Raw genomic sequence first — 18961 nt, forward strand, 5'->3', positions numbered from 1 at the left:
TTAATGGAAAAAAAGCAATGAATGACAGGTTAAGAATATAAGGTAATAAATAAAGTAAAATGTAAGCAAAACCACATCATCAAAAACAGTTGGATATCCTAAAAACTTGACTACTCCTTTTATATAGAGACATTTATTAGATCTAGTTTACGGCATATATAAACTAAAGGGACTCTTTCACACGTCAAGATTTTCATGCGGAAGATGACGTTTCCTCATCGGGCTCTGAAAAGAAAAAAAAACATTAACAAACTTCCTGTTGGGTGTCACATTTATTTTCTTTCTGTTCATCAAAATGACTGAAGTGAGACTTCCTGGCTTTAGCGGGGGTCTCGTGAGCATGTATACGTTTATTGTTCACCACGTCTTACCTGTCCATGTTCGATAAACAGGAAGCTTGAGTGCAGTGTGTGTGATCTCCACGCAGACTCTCAAACGTGCTCTCTCACTTTCTCTGGGACCTTTCCTCAAGTTGACCCTGTTGATGTGCAGTGCTCCTGGGTCTTCCTCTCTTTCTTGGTCGCTGTCATCGTCCACGTCTGACTTTGTTTCCTCGTCTCTGTCGATGTTGTTATTCTCTCCGTCCACTTTTTCATCAATGTATTCTATTCCTTCAGTGTCAGGGTCTGTGACGGCAGACTTAGTTTCTGTAAAGCACCAACAGTAAGAAATTAAATTAAAGCTAAAACTATTTTTTTTTTAATGTCAGAGGAAATAGGAATACTGCACTGGTCAGTTTGCAGAATGCAATTTTAATTTCCCTGTTGTTGTATCTTATCCCCGTGGCTGCAGTGGGAGTTATGCAGCAATGCAAACTCTTTTGTAAAAAGGTTCTTCAGAAGAAACAGAGGATGGGCATTACGTTTCAACTTGTAAAGCACTAATATTCTTTTTTGCCAACTTGATAAGCTGAAGGAGACATAATAAATGCTGAATAAAACAAATCTTCTATTGTCCTGAATATTTCATAAAAGGGTATTGCAGAGTTTTAGTATTGCACTTAAATATAAATTATTGAGACAGATAAAAGAATGATAAAACTCAATACGGACTATTACGGTTCAAACTCCAATACGTGCTGGCTTCTACAGTTCCCAAAATGCAACAGAAGTAGTGTGTTTCCTAGGACGCTCATTACCAAGTAAATACCCGTGTCTATTAAAACTAACACACAGACTTTTTAGCACAAAAATGTTTTGAATTGCTTCCCATTCAAAATTTGTAGACACAAATAACCCAAGACTTTAAGGACGGCCCTGCAGAGCAGCAGAAGACACAAGGCCACTATTAACAGTGTACTTCTCATGTAGAGTGAATTCCAAACGTATTACAAACTTTCAGAAAGCATGTTGCGAGGTTTCGGCTCGTGGAATGTAAAAACACTTCTGAACTGCCATTATGTAAAACAAGACATGCATATAGAGCGATGACAAGTACTTATTGCATGTCCATTCTTCCGTCTCTCCAGCTGTTTGTTGGTCTGACTTGGCAGGCTTGTGGACCTCTCCAGGGCGCACACACTTTTCAGCTCCCTCTGTCCGTCATCTCCTATCTCCTCCGTCTCGTTGGAAACCAACGGGGAAAGAGTGGCTCCTCCCGCTGCCCAGAGTAATTTGACCTTAGGGTGACCTCCCTTCAACAGGAGGGAGAACACACCGACCCCTTCACTGCTCCAACAGACTGAGATCGATGGAGGAATGGAGGGAGCAACTAAACAAACAAAAAAACAAAAAGAGTAGGTGAACGAAAAGGAATAAAAGCTGGCGTTTTTCCATAAGATTATACATTATGAAGATAACATTATAAAGCTATTGTGTCTGTGATTCATACCAATGTCAACATTTCTCCAGTGTTTCTCAATAGGCTCCTTTAGGGAACAGTGCGCCACTCTACAGATAATCCCTCCTCCTCTCTCCTTTTTCTCCTGCGTCGTTGCCTTTCTCTCCAGAGTGGCGGTTGCCCTGTACAGTCTGGGATGAGTGTTCACAGGGCCCCACATCTCTCCTCCGTCGATCACCTCTTCCTCGCTGTCATCTTGCTCCCCCTCTCTGAGCCTCAGCCAGGTGACTGTTATGTTCGCAGGGTAGAAATCTGTGATTTCACATCCAAGGGACAACGTCTGCCCTGGTGAAGAACGGGAGCCAACGAGTTCGGACACACACGGCCTCTTGATGAATCCTATTTGGGACATTGTGAAAATTGAAGCTTTAATTTTTTTTTATTAAACATTAAATTTAATCTCTTTTTTCCCACTTATTCTTACCTCTGGTCTCGCGGGTGACCGGCTGCTTTAGGGCGATGTGGTGGACACTGACCCACACTTTGGTGCCTCCCCTTTCCAGTTCACTTTGGGGCAGTTTACACTGGCTGAAGGCTGAAAAGAAGCCTTCCGAATCGGGTCGAGGGGAGGAAGAGGCCTGGGAGGCCACAGGGCTCAGCTCACTCCCCTGGCAGAACCAGCGGAAGGTAATGACATCCGGATGGAAATGTGATGCCCGGACAGTCATACTGATGACATCTAGAAGACAGAAATTGTACGAATGTCTCGCCTCTCACAATCAATGTTTTAGATAATGTATTGAACTACAGATGAATGATAAACTGATTGCCTTACCAGGGTTACTTGGAGTCTCTGCCAGCTGGATTTCTGATACTTCTGGAGCAGCTAAAAGAGGTTTACAAAGTTTACAAAAATGTCTATTTCATAAATTGTGGAAATCATAGAAAACACGAGGCAAAGTGGATAAGTGCAACTCTTTTCTTACACAGGATCGTAAACTTCTCCGACACCCTCTCCACCACGATCTTATCTTTGCCCAGGTAGGACACCTGGCACTTAAACACAGCCGCCTTGTGATTTGAAATCCGGGGAATGAAGGTGAGCGAGGAGATCAGCTGTTGAATGCCACTTCCAGAGGAGTGCAGCGGGCCCTGAGTGTGCAGCTTGTAGTAACCCATCTCGCCTCTGGAAGGAAGCAGAGGGCCTTTCTCTGATGCTGGGGAGGTGAGAGTTAGACCGTAGGGCAGATGGATGGTGGTTAGGGGGTTATAGAGGCAGTTAAAGTTAGCTTTGGAGGTTCCTATGTGTGTAAGGTTGTACATTGTTAGCAGAATTAAGTGTAAAAGAGAAAACATGGTATGTTTTAGGGGTATTTGCAATACAAATAATATATATTTGAATACTATTGGCATAATTCACTTATTTCAACGTCAATCCAAACATTACATTTTCAGTTGCAACTAGTTATTAACTCATTAGCGTTCTGCGTTCCCCTTTTTGTTCCCCCATAAATTGAACAGCAGCCAGTTAGCTTAGTTTAGCATAAACACTGCAACAAGGGAAAACAACAAGCCTTGCTCTCTCTAGAGGTAACAAACTGCACCAACCACGACAACAAGATTAGTAACTGTATATCTATGTGTTTCATCTGTACAAAAAGTAATCAACACGACTCCAGAAAGTCACTACGTCTGGCCAAAACATACTTCGGCACATAACTCCCACATTAAAATGTGTGGTTTTCCTGCTTTGGTTGTGGAACTGATTAAACAAATTGATTAAAACATGTTCATCTGTGAGCTCTTGATTTGGCTGCTGGTAGTAGCTTCATATTTATCGAACAGACATGTGAGTGGTATCAATCTTGTCATCTAACTCTTGGAAAGACAGCGAGAAGACACATTCCCAAAATGTTTAACTGTTTTTTAAGATATGAAAACTGATCTTTTCCCACAATCTGACAGTGATCAAATACACACTTTGTCATCTCCACTAGAATTCATAATTAAAGTTCTGGGACAGACGACATGGGTCAGTTTACACAAACTCATGCTGTGCTGCCGGACTTTGTCAAACAGGGTCAAAGAAGTACTCTCCAGCAACTGCTGGTTATGTGGATGCGTCAAGCTCTCCTACCTGTGAGTGAAGTGTCAGAGATGGGGGTGTTATTGAGGAACCATGCCGTCTGGACTCTGTCCACCCTCCTGCCTTCAATGCTCACTGTCACTCTGCCCTTTTGACCTACAATCACGCGTGGAGGGAGGATGATTCCTGAAACATTCAAAGACTTCTGTTTCTCTGAGTGAGGGAAGAAAGAATGGAGATAAAGGTTAGAAGAACCTGATTTTAGTGCTGTTGTTCAATGTCAAAGTTGTCCGTCAACATTTTAGACAGCATTTCAAGTGTATTACTCACAATCTACAGGATTAAGTGCTCCTAAAAGCTATTGTGACTGTGTGCTAACAGTTAAGCTGAGTAGTTGATGTGACACTTTAATAAAAGGACAGCTTTGGTCCTCTTGCTGACATGTGCTATACAAATAAACTTGCCTTTTTCTTGCCTTGCCTTAAGACAATGCATCTGTCCTTTTTGTAGTAACTTTATTCACTTATGTTTTAAACATTTGTAGATTCCAAGGTATATGGTTAAGACCCCACATGGAGTCCAGAGATACATTTGAGAGGTCACAAGACGATTCTGTTATCGCAAATTAAGTTTCTTTAAATTTTACACTTTCACTTAACACTTTGTTTTGAGAAACATGTCATTTAAATACATATTTCCTTTCTGGGCCTCTGAAAAGCTTTCAAAGAAAAACAAGAACATTTATGTTGGTACTCTGGCATAACGTTTGTTGAAGGTCACAACAAGTCTTACTTAATTTAAAACCCTCCTGTTACCTTCAAATGTACTAACATCTTTTACTTTTGGAGTCAATTTTATCCCAACAATTTAAATCTCCGAAAATGATTATAATTTCCCAAGTTTCCCAAGTTTAAGTGTCAGGTACTTTTATGTTTGTTGACTACCTGAATAGCCTTGTGAAGAAAACAAAAAGGCTGTGTTTGTTTGTCATCAAAGCGTATGACACGAGACAAAAAAATGGAATGCGTTTCGAGACATTGTGGCTGGAAATATTGTCCCTGCAGTGTCAGCAGCCCAAAGGCTTGCTGTTGCTTCTCCTTTTGACTTGTACATGGCCATAGGCCAAATGAGCAACCCAATGGAGGCTTGCAAGTGGTTCACCTCCAAGTCTTTCCTATGGTCCCTCATACATCCTCCCCCCCTCTAAATGTGTCATCTCAAGTATATTCTTTACGAATGACGGTGTTATGAAGAGCTCAAATGCTGATTTTATGTCTTGGACATGGATGACAGCGTATCGGGTGGGGCGTGGAACCATTTTGATGACATTAGCAGCACTAAGTCCGCCCTGTTGTTCATGTGGGGAGACGGGTCATAATAACTTTCCATTTTTGAAAGGTAGTGTGTTAGCTGGTGTCTGAGAGACAACAGGAGGGTAAACACCGAGGGCCTCATAATCAGGGACCTCATCCTCTATCTTTCTAGGTGAGAGAAATGTGACAACATCTCTTTTTCAGTTGAGAGAGAGCAGAAAGAGAGAGCATCAAGATAAATTGGTTAGAAGGTCACCGTGCTTTCACGTGTCCGCTGCTTCTCTATGTCGTGTGAACTATCAGGGGTTCTCGCACCACTACAGTACACTATGTTAGGCTAGGGCCCTAAATGTACATAGCCATTAAAGCTGATTCTGAGAACACTACTGCCTACAGCATGTGTACAGGTTATTGGAAACATATCATTATGTTCATTTTATGTGTACCCAGTTACCCAGTATTCATGATATATGAAGCAAAATAAATGATGCCAATCATATGTTTAGAGACTTTACGACATTGAATTGGATCAAATTGACCCCAAAGATAACAGAAAGGTTAAAATAACCCTCAGTCACAGTGGCTTGACTGCCCGCTGACTCACCATCCATTCTCCTCCAAGAAAAGCCAAAGCAGAGCAGGAAGACCAACACAATAGAAATACACATCATAGCCACAGACGCTTTGGCTGATTTAGTCAACACTGGAGTCTCGTCTGAGAGGGAGGAGAGTGAAAGCAATAATGATAAGTACAGTGGGTAAGCATCAAGAACAGGACAAATAACTTCCACATAATTGGGCCGCTTACGCATTCAGCGCAGCAATGTGTTTCTGTTGAAAGGCAGCCAGGCAATCAATCAATCAAAACCCAACTATTTTCATATCTAAAAGATATGTATTTTAATCTGTGCCAGTTCTTAGAACATACTATCTTCTCAAACATATACCTTGGGGGTCCAGTTTCTCTAGGTATGCTGAGCCACTGACTGGGTGCACTACCCCAGGTTGCTTTACTGCACACTCCACCTTTCCACCTTGCTCCCTCTGCTCAGGGCTCAAGGTATAATAATGTCTGGTTCTGTAGGTCCCATCTGGGTTCTGCTCAGTGGCGGCGGGCTCAGGGAGGACTGTGCTGTTCTGAAGCCAGAACACTGATACTTCTTCTGGGTAGAAACTCTCCACGTCACAGTAAAGAGTGAGAGGAATGTTCCCGGAGGGCGAAGGCATTGCAGAAAGCCTGATGGAAGGAGTGTCTAAGGAGAGTCAAAGAGAATACCATACAAATATTTGGCTTTATTCGGCTTAATCTACTTTAAAGGTTTCTATTAGCACTGCAAAGCTTGGTGGAAGTAGCTAATCTGATTCTAAGGTGATGAATGATTTGTTTTTAAAGTCATGCAAGAACTTTGTGGCACTCACATGTGATGTTGAGTTGGAAATCCAGGTTTTGATTGCTGCCCTTATGTGACACTTTGCAGCCAAAGGTCACATTCTGGTCCTCGCGGGAAGGGTAGAGGGTCAGGTTGCCCACAGCCATGTAGTACCCATTTGAAGTCTGTTCACCTTCAACATAGTAGGGAGGTTGAATTACCTGCCCATCTCTGGTCCAGGAGAAATTGACAGGAGGAGGGTAGAAACCATCTGCATGGCATTGAAGCTGGCTCTCTGTTTCCAACACCACCCACTGCTGAGGGATTGATAAAGTCGGGGAAGCTAAAAGAGGAGACAGAAGAAATTGAGGGAAAAATACTTTTGGTTTTATGTTCAAATGTGCAAATCCAACGTCAACAACTGATCAAAGACATACCGAGGATACTAAATGAAATGTTGCTGGAGTGCAGCATTGTGGAGTTGGAGCTGACTGTGCATTCATACAACCCCTGCAGGTCCAGAGCGGCTCTGAGGACAGTCAGGGAAAAGTCCCCGTTGACGAAATCACGATTGTCCCAACTGAAGCCTTCCTTTATTTGTGTCGCTGCTTCTCTGAATGAGGCGATTTCAGTGCCATTACTTATCCAGTTGACTCTGAGGGTAGACTTGTTTATTGTGGCCCCGTTTACAGAACGAGGGAGCGTCACATTGCAGGGGAGAGTTGCATTTGTATTTGGTCTGGCCTGTATTTCACTTGGAGAAACTGTAAGCAGAGAAAGAGAGGAAATTAACAAAAAACCTCATTGTTAGGGGTGAAGGGGAGTGTTGGAGGGGGTGAAATGTGCCTATAATATTTGGTTAATGATCTTCAACTGCAGTTTTAATCTAAATTGATGTTATTAACAGTTTCTGAAGACATTTTATGACATGAGTCAAGATAACATGTCATACTAATAGCTTACATTGTGTATCTATTTTAAAGCTGTCTTTCAAAAGGAGAAATGATGCAATAATCCTCTTACAAATTCAAATTTGAATCCACAAGAAATAAAAGCACCTTGATTTGGTTAAATGACCTCAAGAGTTTTGCTTCCACAGCTCTTTCGGTTTGCTGTGACCAATACTGGGAGCAATAGATATGTGTTAATACCATTACTGGGTCCTTTAGCTTAGTCTATGATACTGCTTACACTGTATGTTAAGCAGATAACAAACATTCCAGTGCTCAAAACACGTAAACTCAGTACCACTTTGTAATGTAATTAGCCACAAGGCTGTAGCTCCCTTAAGCCTGCTATTATTTGTATTTAATCTCTTAATATCTGCTGTTAGAAAAATAAATAAATAAATGAAAAAATAAATATATATCTCAGCCTGAGTAAAAAGTAATCGTTTTATGAAGTTTGTATTCTAACATGTTAAAACCGTGAATGAGCTGTGATGATGGAACTTTTCTGTCAGGGGTTTGAGTTTCATGAAATTTTCCGCTTCACATTCTTTCTTTTCAACTCTTACCGTAAATCAGTAAACTCAGTATACCTTCTTGAATCAGAGTCAATATAAAGCCTTTGAGTCCCGTCTGGCCAACCAATCAGTTTAATTAGTAACTAGTACAATAAATACTTGTGGGCAGGTCTAGCAATGGAACGCTTTTTTCATTGTGAAGTGTTTATGTTGCACCTTGTGCTAAGTGTGATAGACGGGCCGATTACAGGTTGACAGCTAAGACAAGAATGAGAATTTCATAAAGACACACAAACAAATAGTCTCAACCATTTACCAGCAAGTGTCATGCTAATTCACCAACAAAGCAACACTTGTTCACCCTGCGGTCCGAATCGATCAACAGCTACATTAACTGAAGTAATTCATCAAAACCTTTAGATGCAATCAGAACACTTGAGTCTGTATTATGTCAATTTGTAAGAAATACTGAAAATCTGATAATGACAATGTACCTGTCACTGCTTGTAATCATGGTCATGATCATACCCCAAAGCACTTAGACATGATAACATGAGGTGCTAACATGCATGTAAACAATGATTTGACTTCTAAATAATTACTTAGCTTTTGTATTTTTTCAGTGCATGTGTATTATTAGACTGTCGGGCTGGACGACATAAAATCCTCTATCAGTGTGATGGCACTGACATCACACTACTGAATTGCTTTAAGTGGTTGTCTTGTAAATCCATTATTAGCATAACCTCCTACTTTATGTATTGTCATGTTGCTCAGACCTTACACTGTTTACAGAAAGCTCAGATACTTGGATTAGTGTAACATGAATCAAAACAAAATAAAGGTCAAGTACATGTTGACATTTACATGTCTGAATATAACCAACATCTGTACTTTTACACTTCATTTTTCTCCCACCTAGAACCACTAAAAGATCTACACAAATGAATTATTTGCATTTGGAACTATTCAACACTTCTGTTACAATGCTTCAAATTCAGAGTCCTTTTGAAACAGCTCAGTATCAAATCTTTTGAATTTCACCTGGTCAACTCTTTAGGTGAAGACACAACAATGCAGCCTTTGTAACCAGCATGTGAGTGTAATGGCACAATACTCACCAAGCTTTATGAGAGTCAGGAGGACGGCACAGATGAGGACTTTACACCGCATGGCCAGGCTTGTCTTGAGACCAAGTTCTTATCATCTGGCCCTTTTGTTGTCTTATATAGAGCTATGAGGTGTCAGGGGGCGGGTTTGTCCTGCCAGATGGGAAATAAGAAATATTGCTCCACGGTCTCAGTGAAAGGAGGCCCTTGATATGTGTGTGTCCTCTTAAATAAGCAAGCCCTAGAGGTCTGACAGAGCGAGGAGAAGGAGGGAGATGTGCAGGGACACACAAGTGGGCAAATAGGTCGCTTAAAATTCAGACGGGCCTCTGGCCAAGATTTTGAGGCTACTTTACATTGGCGCAGTGTTGCCATGAACAAACGGAGAGGGTGATCCCACTGAGCTTATGTGGGCAAACACTCAGGCAAGACAAATCTTTGGAATTGTTAGTATGCTGTTGAATTTGGACAAAAAAAGAGGATAAAAAAGGACAGTGGCTCTTTCTCTCCGCTCTGTACAGGTTGTCTATCTTTGTAGTCAGCTCCTGCTATGATCACTGCCTTTGATCGCGGTAACATTTTATCGACAACAAGTGCTTGATGTTTGAGGGAATGAGTGTTGTCTGGTTCATCAACTCTGAATGTTCCTTAACTTGATTTGCTCTTTAAATTGTTTGACTTTGCCCCTTAGCTGGTCTTAACAGACGCTCAATTTCTTATTGGGGGATTACACAAGGTTTCCGTGTTTGTTCCTTTCTCTTGTTCACTCTATGCTTTACTTTGCTTTGACTAGAAACAAAGGTGAGACTTTTAGGTGTTTGAAAGAGGTGATTGACGTGTTCCCTTTCCCTGTTTGTGTTTGGCTCTTTGTGCTCTAAAACTCGTCATGTTTTCTCTTCTTTCTTTTTTGACACTCATTCCTTTCATCAGGTGGAAAGATTGAGTGCACTTCAGGAGGGTCAGAAGAGAGGACGACAATGAGGGTTTGATGCAGGGCACACCTGCTGATGGAAGGAATGAAATAGCTCAACTATCATTGTGCCGATTTTTTCATGGTCGTCTTGCTTTAAATCATGTGTAATCATATTTATGTTTTTATTGGGGTAATATAAACCACGTAGTAATGTATCTGCATACAAAAGCTGCTGGTATTTGTGTTTGATAGTTAGAAATATGTATACGATTTGAATACTGTGAGATTAGATAAGAATGTTCTGGACATTTTGCAATGTGCACATGAAGGTAAACTTGGTCACAGTGTTACACACACAGTTAAGTCCTTGAAATGACAGCATTGAGGTTTTTGGTTTGTTTGAAAAACAAATCAGAAAGACTGATGAGTCAATTTTGTATATATATGATGTTGATTTGGTGTGCAAAATGAGTGACCTGATTCTCAAAATAAAATCTGTGTAAGCTTATCAAACTGATCACACTCAGACAGAAGGACGTCTTAGTGAAGACATGGTCAAATGTTTTGCCTCTTACATTTACTACTTTAGTACTGACTAAACTAACTGGTATTGTTGTGATAAGCATACTTCCTGCATTACACTGTCTGAGCAGCTTGGGTCAAGTTTAGTTTATCCTTGCTCTAGTGAAGCCGGCACAAGAGCGTGATCATGTGACTGTCACAAATAGTTAACTGATAAAAGCACTATTTACATGTCTTTATTTACATTTACATGTATTTAATGTGCCGCAGCGCACAATCCTGACCTGGTCGCGCTGCCCTCACCACGGAGGAATCAAGGCCGTCGCCCTGCGTGAGGAGCCACTCATGCCAAGTAGTTGGTATGCAATTGGCATGTACTGGCGTCATTTAACCAAACAACGTGCATGTGTCAGTGGGGTGAGGTTGCGCTCAGCTGTGGATGGGGCGGAGCCAGGGAGTGGTTCAGGGAACAGGTGCAAGGTATGAGAGGTAATTAGCCTCAGCTGTGCCTAATCTGCTTCTTGTCTCTCCCCATTATAAGCAGTAATAGCGGCTGTGAGAAAGGAGAGCTGGACGCAGCGTCGACGCGCCAGGACACGACAGATCATTGAGAGCTCTTGGAGCCGACATCGAGGGCCCTCAGAGTGAGGGCACCCAAAATAAAGAGACATTGTAAATCGAGCTGGCACTGTGTCGCCCTCCTTTTGTGCCTGTCGGACTCACCGTGTAACGCAGACACGTTACAGTGTAATATTGTTTTTAAAACAGATTGTTATTTTATCAGTCTTAACGTGGATAAAACCAAAGGAGGCCATCCTCCTTCAATGCTTCCTGTTACATGTAGTGGTATATAGATGTGGACAGCCAGCTCTGCTCTGATGATTCAGATTATACATAAAACATGTTATCAAGTGAATGATGTAGTTTTACACTACATATCAGTATATAGATGAGTTACTTTAGTAACGTACACTAAATACATTTTTAAATACTTTTTATTCTGTTTGTATACAATATTATATACAATATTGTATACAATATGCTATTGTGAATTATTTTCTTCTTCTACTGTTTATTTATTTGATCGTGTCTCTTGTGTGCACTGCTGCTGTAATCCTGCAACTTCCTCACTGCAGGACTAATAAAGGAAGGCAGGATACACCCTGGCTAAGTCGTCAGTCTATCGCAGGCCAAATATAGAGACAGACAATCATTCACGCTCATATTTTCTCCTTCGGGCAATTTAGGGTCCAATTAATGTCTTTGGACTATGGGAGGAAGCTGAGTCGGCAGTGCCAGCCACTACACCACCATGCAGCCCTTTATCTGATCTTTTTAAAAAAAATTTTTTAAAACTTTTTATTGCACAAACAAAATAAAGACAACACTTAGACATAACATCAACAGGACGACAAAACACACAGATACAGGCCAACAAGAGATATATTTAATGTATATAAGTCTTGTGTTTGTCCATCAGAGAGAAGCCCTTCATCTGATCTAATCTTATCAATTCATAAAACTGATTGAAAGATCTAGAGATAGAAACAAAGTATGTTTTTAGGCATTACCAGCTACCGTAGGTTTTAATTGATTGATGCAAGGTGTGTCTAAAGACAAAAAAAGAAAAGAAAAACAGGTTTAAGAAGGGAGTGGCCACCTGCACCTACTGTGTGTGTATATAGATGCAGAAGTATCAGAAGACACAAACTTAATCAGAAAGGCATAAGGCAAGAGGTTTGTGACAGCACAGTATGGCAGCCTTGACTGTGGGGATTCTCCTGATATGTACAGTCCTTGCTGGACAAGGTGAGCTTTACCCTGATTTACCAGTTTATTATGTATTTTTGACCAACATATCATCTCTTTGTTCACCATGGTTTTAACTTTATCTATATGTTGTGCTGGATTGTATAGTCCTGAAATGTCTGTTTATTTTACAGACTGTTAATCACATATACTTCAAGAAGACTAGGGCTGGACTTGAATATTCAATTAATGGGTTATGTGTCTGTTGTGTAGGTATTCTGTTATAATTAAACAGACTATTTCTGTTCCACATATCCGAGAAGTTAAAGCGTTCCTCCAGTCATGACAGTCCATGACTGTCCGCTGCAGGTTTGGTTCCTTCTCATAAGCAGTTGATGAAGCTACAGCGCTGTTGCTGCTGCTGCTTGGCACTGGGGCTGCTGCTGCCTCTTCCCGCGGCCTCATCGCGGCCAAGGTGCACTGCTGCCACCTGCGCATCTGTGCTGCAATGTCTTGTCTGTCTGTGTCAGTAATTGCCTCTGTCTCTTGGTGTTGTGCAACGGTCACTTGAGGCGTTTGAGATACAGGAAATGTGTTGTTTTCATGACACAAGTCTGTTCCACATATCCAAAAAGTTAAAGCGCTCCTCGAGTCATGGCGGTCCATGCTCGCGCTGCAGGTTTGGTTCCTCCTCATAAGCAGTTGATGAAGCAGCTGGAACCGTAGTGCCACATTGTGTCTGTAGTTACTCATATCTGCTACAATACTAATGCTCATCTCTCTTCCCTACAGGGTCAAAGGCTCAGGGTAAGCACAGTCACATTTCATTTATTATTACAACGTTAAACACAGCTACAAATGAAAAACATGTAATCTGCCTCATTTTATTGTGTATGTACTGACACACAGTTGTCTCTGCTGTCAGATTGTGGTGTGGCACCTCTGAACTCAAAGACAAGGATAGTGGGTGGAGAGAATGCTACAGCTGGGTCTTGGCCGTGGCAGGTCAGCCTGCATATCAATTACCTGATGTTTCGTTTCCACATCTGCGGGGCGACCCTGATCAGTGCCCAGTGGGTACTCACAGCAGCTCACTGCATCGTAATGTAAGAAAAACTCATCTGGCATCTGTTGACTATGTATTGTTATATTTTAGATATATACAAAGCTTCCAAGTTTTGAGAATGTGGAGTAGCCGTTCATTTTACAGTCTTAAAACAGATTTGGCTTAAGTACTTATTTTTCAGAAGCTATCAAAACCTGAACATAACCATAACATACATTTTGACAGACTATTGTTAATAAGTTGAAAAAAGATCGAGTCTTTTAGTGCTACCTTCTTATGTGAGTAGTCTAAGTATTCTTTGAATTTAATGTCATGAAAAAATTCACAGATAATTTATAATCCCCGTCAGTCACTGCATCTTTTAGATTTCCAAATATGTTTTTCATCCTTAAGTGCTGGCTCTTTTTGTCCTCCTCAGATCAAATCTTAAGACATTTATTTAACATGTAATGTAAGCAATGGCCTATTGCATTGTCATATTCTACCACCCTATCCATCAAGCCAGGAGTCCTCAAACTTTTTCCTGTGAGGGCCAAATAACTTTTCCCTTCTCTGATGGGGGCCGGGATCAGTTTGTACCAGAAAACGTGTGACGATTGCAGGGGTACATTTATTGTTTTCCAGAAGGCCACACATAACCAAATATTAACCCTTTCCGGGATCATTATTAATGCAATAAATAACATTATTTCTGAAATAAATAATAACCAAATAACCCCTCTCCGGGTTCTTCACAGAGAAAAATGTCAGGAAATAAATAACACTTTTTTTTAATACATTATGAACGTCCACATATACATGCATTAATATCTTTACTTCTACCGGATTAAAGTGGAGGCCCTGTCTTTTATTCTCCCGTTACAATGGTGATTCACAGTACCAAGGATTCTGATCAGCTGTTTGAAAACCACGGTTTTAATATTAGGATTCATCAACTCAGAGTTTATTCAGCCTGCTTTCTGAAACAGTTCGCTGCTCATCTATATTTTTTATGTTGAGTCTGGCTCTTTTCATTCTCCAGACCGTCAGAATGGTGTGGGTCAGACTTCTCATGGTCCTACAGTTGCTTGCTTTTCTCGTTTGACTAACTGAAATTTACTGATACACCAGCTGTCTAGTTCTGATCAAACTTATTGCAACCTGTGAGACTCAATGATTAATATTCATTGATTTGTTATTTTATGCAGAAACTCGCCAAGTGCATACATTCTCTACTTTGGAAGAGAGACTCAGTCTGGCTCTAACATTCATGAGGTAAACCGCAACGTGTCCGAGATCATCGTCCATCCTGACTACAACAACACCTTGTTAAACAACGACATCGCCCTCATGAAGCTTGAAAGCCCCGTCACTTTCACCGACTACATCAGACCCGTCTGTCTGGCGAGTAACTCCAGCCAGTTTCACAACGCCACCCCCTGCTGGGCCACTGGTTGGGGCAGACTTGGAAACACTGGTGAGTATTGGCATGCTAACATGATAACCCACGATAGTAAATCTGCTAAATATCAAAATGTTAGTGTAACCCCTCTGCAGCTGTCGCTTTAGAGACAATGCAGAATAGACAGAAGATAGGGGAATTATCTAAATTTTATTCAGGTTCGATGAGGAGATTGGTTAATATGTCACTCGTCTGATGGCTGTACAGACAAGAAAGATCCACCCCGAATTACGCGCAAAACATCAGATTTAATTAGACAACAATATGACAACCTATAATACAACAATTGATCATTCAAATAAAAAAAATCCTGAGCTCTGAAATGTCCTACCGCCCCCCCTGTGCACAACAATGTCCCGCGAAATGGACTCCAGGTGAACTGTGATGTTGAGATGAATGAAGATTTCTTCAGGTGAAGGTAGATGGTGGGATGAATGAAGATTTCTTCAGGTGAAGGTAGATGGTGGAATGAATGAAGATGGCATGCAGGACTGTGGATGGACGACACCTCTGGTTCCAACGAAGAACGATACAAAAAAAAAAAACAGCCTATGCACAGGCGCAGGACAATAGTTCATTATTAAGACAACTCATTCAACTGGGCCTGCGACTGCCTGGCTATAAACATCACACACAATATAGAAACTAATTAGCAAACATACATAACTCAACGCATTCAATTACAATCATTACACCTTCATAAATGTTCTTTGTATCCCGTTCAGATTTATCCTGACTGGTTTTAGTAGAATACAAAATTTACTTCCAACATATCATCAAGCATTCCTGCTAACGAAGCTAACACACGACGGTACAAGCGTTTAACATCAACCAACTCACCAGGATATCAAATATTCAAAATTCTAACTATCTCTGGGCGAAACTGCAGCTCTTCAATGACTCGTCGTAGACATTCAATTTCAATTTACTAACTTTTATCTGTAGGTATCAAACTAATCTTTTCCTCCTCCTAACTCCTACCGTACTGAAAAGCAGACGTTAAAAAAAAACAAAGATCCTCTATTAAGAGATGGATGATCACTTCTATCAATCTCTGTGCATGAAGTAACAAAGATTGTATATTACAGAGAAGATTGACTCTCCTAGCTGTTTTCTGTATACAGAGGAAAACGGCTGTGTGACAACCTGTCGACCTCACTTAAGGGGACAGTAACGTAGTTCAAAACATAATAATTAAGATCCCAGATTAAATTATTCTGGTTACATTAGCGTGGACATTGTGAACAAGTTCTCTGAGGAGAAAACCAGCAAAACAAAAGAAACTGTGTGAAAGACACTTTACCCTCTGATTTCATACTCCTTCTCCCACAGAGCCCAATGAAGCCTTTGACTCACTGCAGGAAGTTCAGATTCCCGTCATTGGAGAAAACCAGTGCCGTTGCAACTACAAACCAATATCAGAGGCAAACATCACTGACCAAATGATTTGTGCGGGACAAGAAAACAAAGGAACATGCCAGGTTAAAAATAATAATAATCCATTGTTGTGTGATTTAAAGCTTTACTGACCACTTTGATCTTTCTTCTTTCTTACAACTCTACGCACACAGATAAAATACTAGCTCTGATCTTACACTTCTCTTCCATTTCCTAGTATAATGTTAACTTTGATATATTTCTATTAAAATGTGTTTGTCAGTGAGAATGTTTGAGGCTTTGTAAGGCCACTCAAGGCTTATTCTGTCCATGTCCCAGCAGTATTAATTATGGGTGGGTATTGTTTGGATTTTATTTATACTACTCCTCTCATCAATACTGGTCCTCTCAGACTGACACCCCTCAACCACAATGTCCACCTGCTCTACAAAAAACACATTAACACCTACATGTTGAAAAAGTACCAATAAACAAACAGATAATGTTATTAATTCTCTGGTGTTTATTACATTTAGCACCAGAGGATTTTAGGTTCCGGTACCTATCCCCAGTATCAACTAACTGTTTTGTCCTTTCTTTTTTAGGCGGACTCTGGTGGTCCTTTGCAATGCAAACAAGCCTCGCAGTGGGTGCAGTCTGGCATCACCAGTTTTGGAATACCTTGTGCCCTGGCTGGTTTTCCTGAAGTCTATGCCCGAGTATCTGAGTTCCAGACTTGGATCATGGGTCAAGTGGATGGGGCAAACGTTAGCTTTGTAACATTCACCTCCAGTGGCACCAATGAAGACAACAACTTTGTGTGTAACACCGCAGCAGAAGCAAACGTAACCTCAACTGTTGCAACTAGTACAGTTGTTAGTGGCAGTGTTCCCGCAGAACAAATGTGTATATTTGTTCCTTTGTTGTGTTACATTAAGTTTGTCTTATAATTTATAACTTAAATGCATAATATCACAATGATTGCAGTGGCATTTGTGTTGGGTTTTTTTCTTCTTCCTATTGGGCTATTCTAATGTAACACAAACATTATTCAACCAACTCTAAAAATCAGCCTTCATTCTCATATATAACCATTCACTTTTGATATTGATGCAAATAATAAAACATGGTCTGCTTTTCTCTATCAGTCGCAATGGGGTGAATTTAAAAAGATTAAATAAAAGAAAATGTATGGATTTAATGGATTTAGTCTAAACTGATACTGTTTTTGGTTTGATTTGATTTTCTGTACCGGTTTCCACGCCTTGAAGTTAATTCAGAGTCCACAATTTTATACTTTGTGTGAATAAAACCTCATAGCTTTATCAAGAGCCTCTTGGTCGTGCACCTGTGAATTTTTGTAACTTGGCGCGTGTGATCATATGACTGTCACAAATAGTTCACTGATAAAAACATTATTTACATATCTAGGGATTATAGAAAATAGAATTAGACAAAACGTTTTGATCTGCTTAAGAAACAGGTATTCAAAACCTTCATTTGTGCTCGACAAATCAAATTCTTTACAGGATATTTAACCTTTGTGTCTTCATAATGCATTTCATATTTGACTAGTTTCTTTAAAGGGCTTGTAGAAAGAAAATTAGGTAGTCCCTCCTCGGCAATGTGGGGGTTGGTTTACGGCTTTTTGCCGCTTACACCGACAATCTCTGAGCCATATATGGACATATCTCTGGGTTACACTCGTTGGCTTTTTGTTGGTACGCCCTTGAAGAATAATGCAGCTCACAACACATAGAGTATAAACAGGTTTAAACTTAATGGTATGACACAGGAAGGCCTGACATTTTTATTTACAATGTCTACGTATATGACATCCCTGTCCCAGGACCTCACATCAGATCAGGAAAAACTCACCCCAAAAAATTGAAAAAACCCTTTCACAGAGAAAAAAGGAAGAACCCTTCAGGAGAGCAACAGAGGAGGATCCCTCTCCCCGGGTGGACAGAAGCAATAGATGCCATGTGGAGAGAATGAACAATGTAACTGATTACAGCACATTTAATGAATATGACAGATATTATTCATATAATGAGTGGTAGGCATGGACCACGATCCAGACAACCACGATCCATGTCAGCAGAAGGAGGTAGAGGACGGGCATCAGGAGGCCTCTCTGACGTAATCACGGGGTGAGTTGCCCTCGGAGCCAGCCATAACAATGAACCTAAGCCAGCCCTATAAGCGTCTTAAGTCTACTCTTAAATGAGGTGAATTAAAAGGATTTAAGGTTTCCTTCAAAAATGTTAATAAAACAAATACACAGTTTATTTCTGATAAATAAAAAATCTGCTAACAATGGTGCAAGACCTGTAAGAATTATTATCAACATATTTTCATTACTTGAACAGAAAATCAAAGAGAAAGGTGTTTGTTTCTGACGATTCACCTCTCTATCAAGTTCATTGAAGCCCTATTAGTTTGCTGTGTCTGTGCTGCTGCACTGACTGCTGTTATTGATGCTCATTGCTCCTCTCCTCCAGTTGGAGGCGGTGTCGCACAAACTGGTTTCTGAAGGTTTTCGTGGCAACTAGAATATAAAGAAGCAACGGTGAAGCTGCTGTAGCATGTAAAGACATTTCTGTTGAATCCCACCTGTAACACCTCCGCGCCCCACTAGAGGGTTGCGCCCCACAGTGTGAGAACCACTGCATTATAGACATTACATTTGTATATCGTCACACATACCAGGGCTCTCTTGAGTAACTCTTCCTTTCATGCCTTTCCATTCTTCCTCTTGCCGCACCAGG

At 40.7% G+C, this 18961-nt stretch overlaps 2 protein-coding genes across 3 annotated transcripts; one reads left to right on the plus strand and one right to left on the minus strand.

Annotated features, from left to right (window-relative positions):
• Positions 1 to 9322, minus strand: si:ch211-180a12.2 (uncharacterized). Of its 2 annotated transcripts, none has more exons than XM_068582500.1 (13): positions 9135 to 9322; positions 6986 to 7312; positions 6598 to 6891; positions 6126 to 6431; positions 5783 to 5893; positions 3917 to 4078; positions 2766 to 2996; positions 2615 to 2665; positions 2264 to 2518; positions 1831 to 2178; positions 1438 to 1710; positions 372 to 647; positions 1 to 225 (listed from the first exon to the last, which is right to left on the minus strand). In XM_068582500.1, exons 1-13 carry the CDS (start codon positions 9184 to 9186, stop codon positions 194 to 196), a joined length of 2718 nt encoding a protein of 905 aa, XP_068438601.1. In that variant the 5' UTR covers positions 9187 to 9322; the 3' UTR covers positions 1 to 193. The 2 variants fall into 2 exon arrangements, with proteins under 2 accessions (XP_068438601.1, XP_068438600.1); XM_068582499.1 differs by having other exon boundaries at positions 2766 to 3080.
• Positions 9323 to 12280: 2958 nt separating this feature from the next.
• LOC137789675 (chymotrypsin-like protease CTRL-1) lies at positions 12281 to 17504 on the plus strand. Its single transcript, XM_068583430.1, has 6 exons — positions 12281 to 12366; positions 13099 to 13113; positions 13232 to 13412; positions 14560 to 14828; positions 16146 to 16294; positions 16796 to 17504. Exons 1-6 carry the CDS (start codon positions 12312 to 12314, stop codon positions 17138 to 17140), a joined length of 1014 nt encoding a protein of 337 aa, XP_068439531.1. The 5' UTR covers positions 12281 to 12311; the 3' UTR covers positions 17141 to 17504.
• The last annotated feature ends 1457 nt before the right edge of the window (positions 17505 to 18961 follow it).

Source organism: Clinocottus analis, unplaced genomic scaffold (assembly GCF_023055335.1).
Source record: "Clinocottus analis isolate CAN_PGR_092001 unplaced genomic scaffold, fCliAna1.0.p SCAF_19, whole genome shotgun sequence".
Lineage (NCBI taxonomy): Eukaryota > Metazoa > Chordata > Actinopteri > Perciformes > Cottidae > Clinocottus > Clinocottus analis.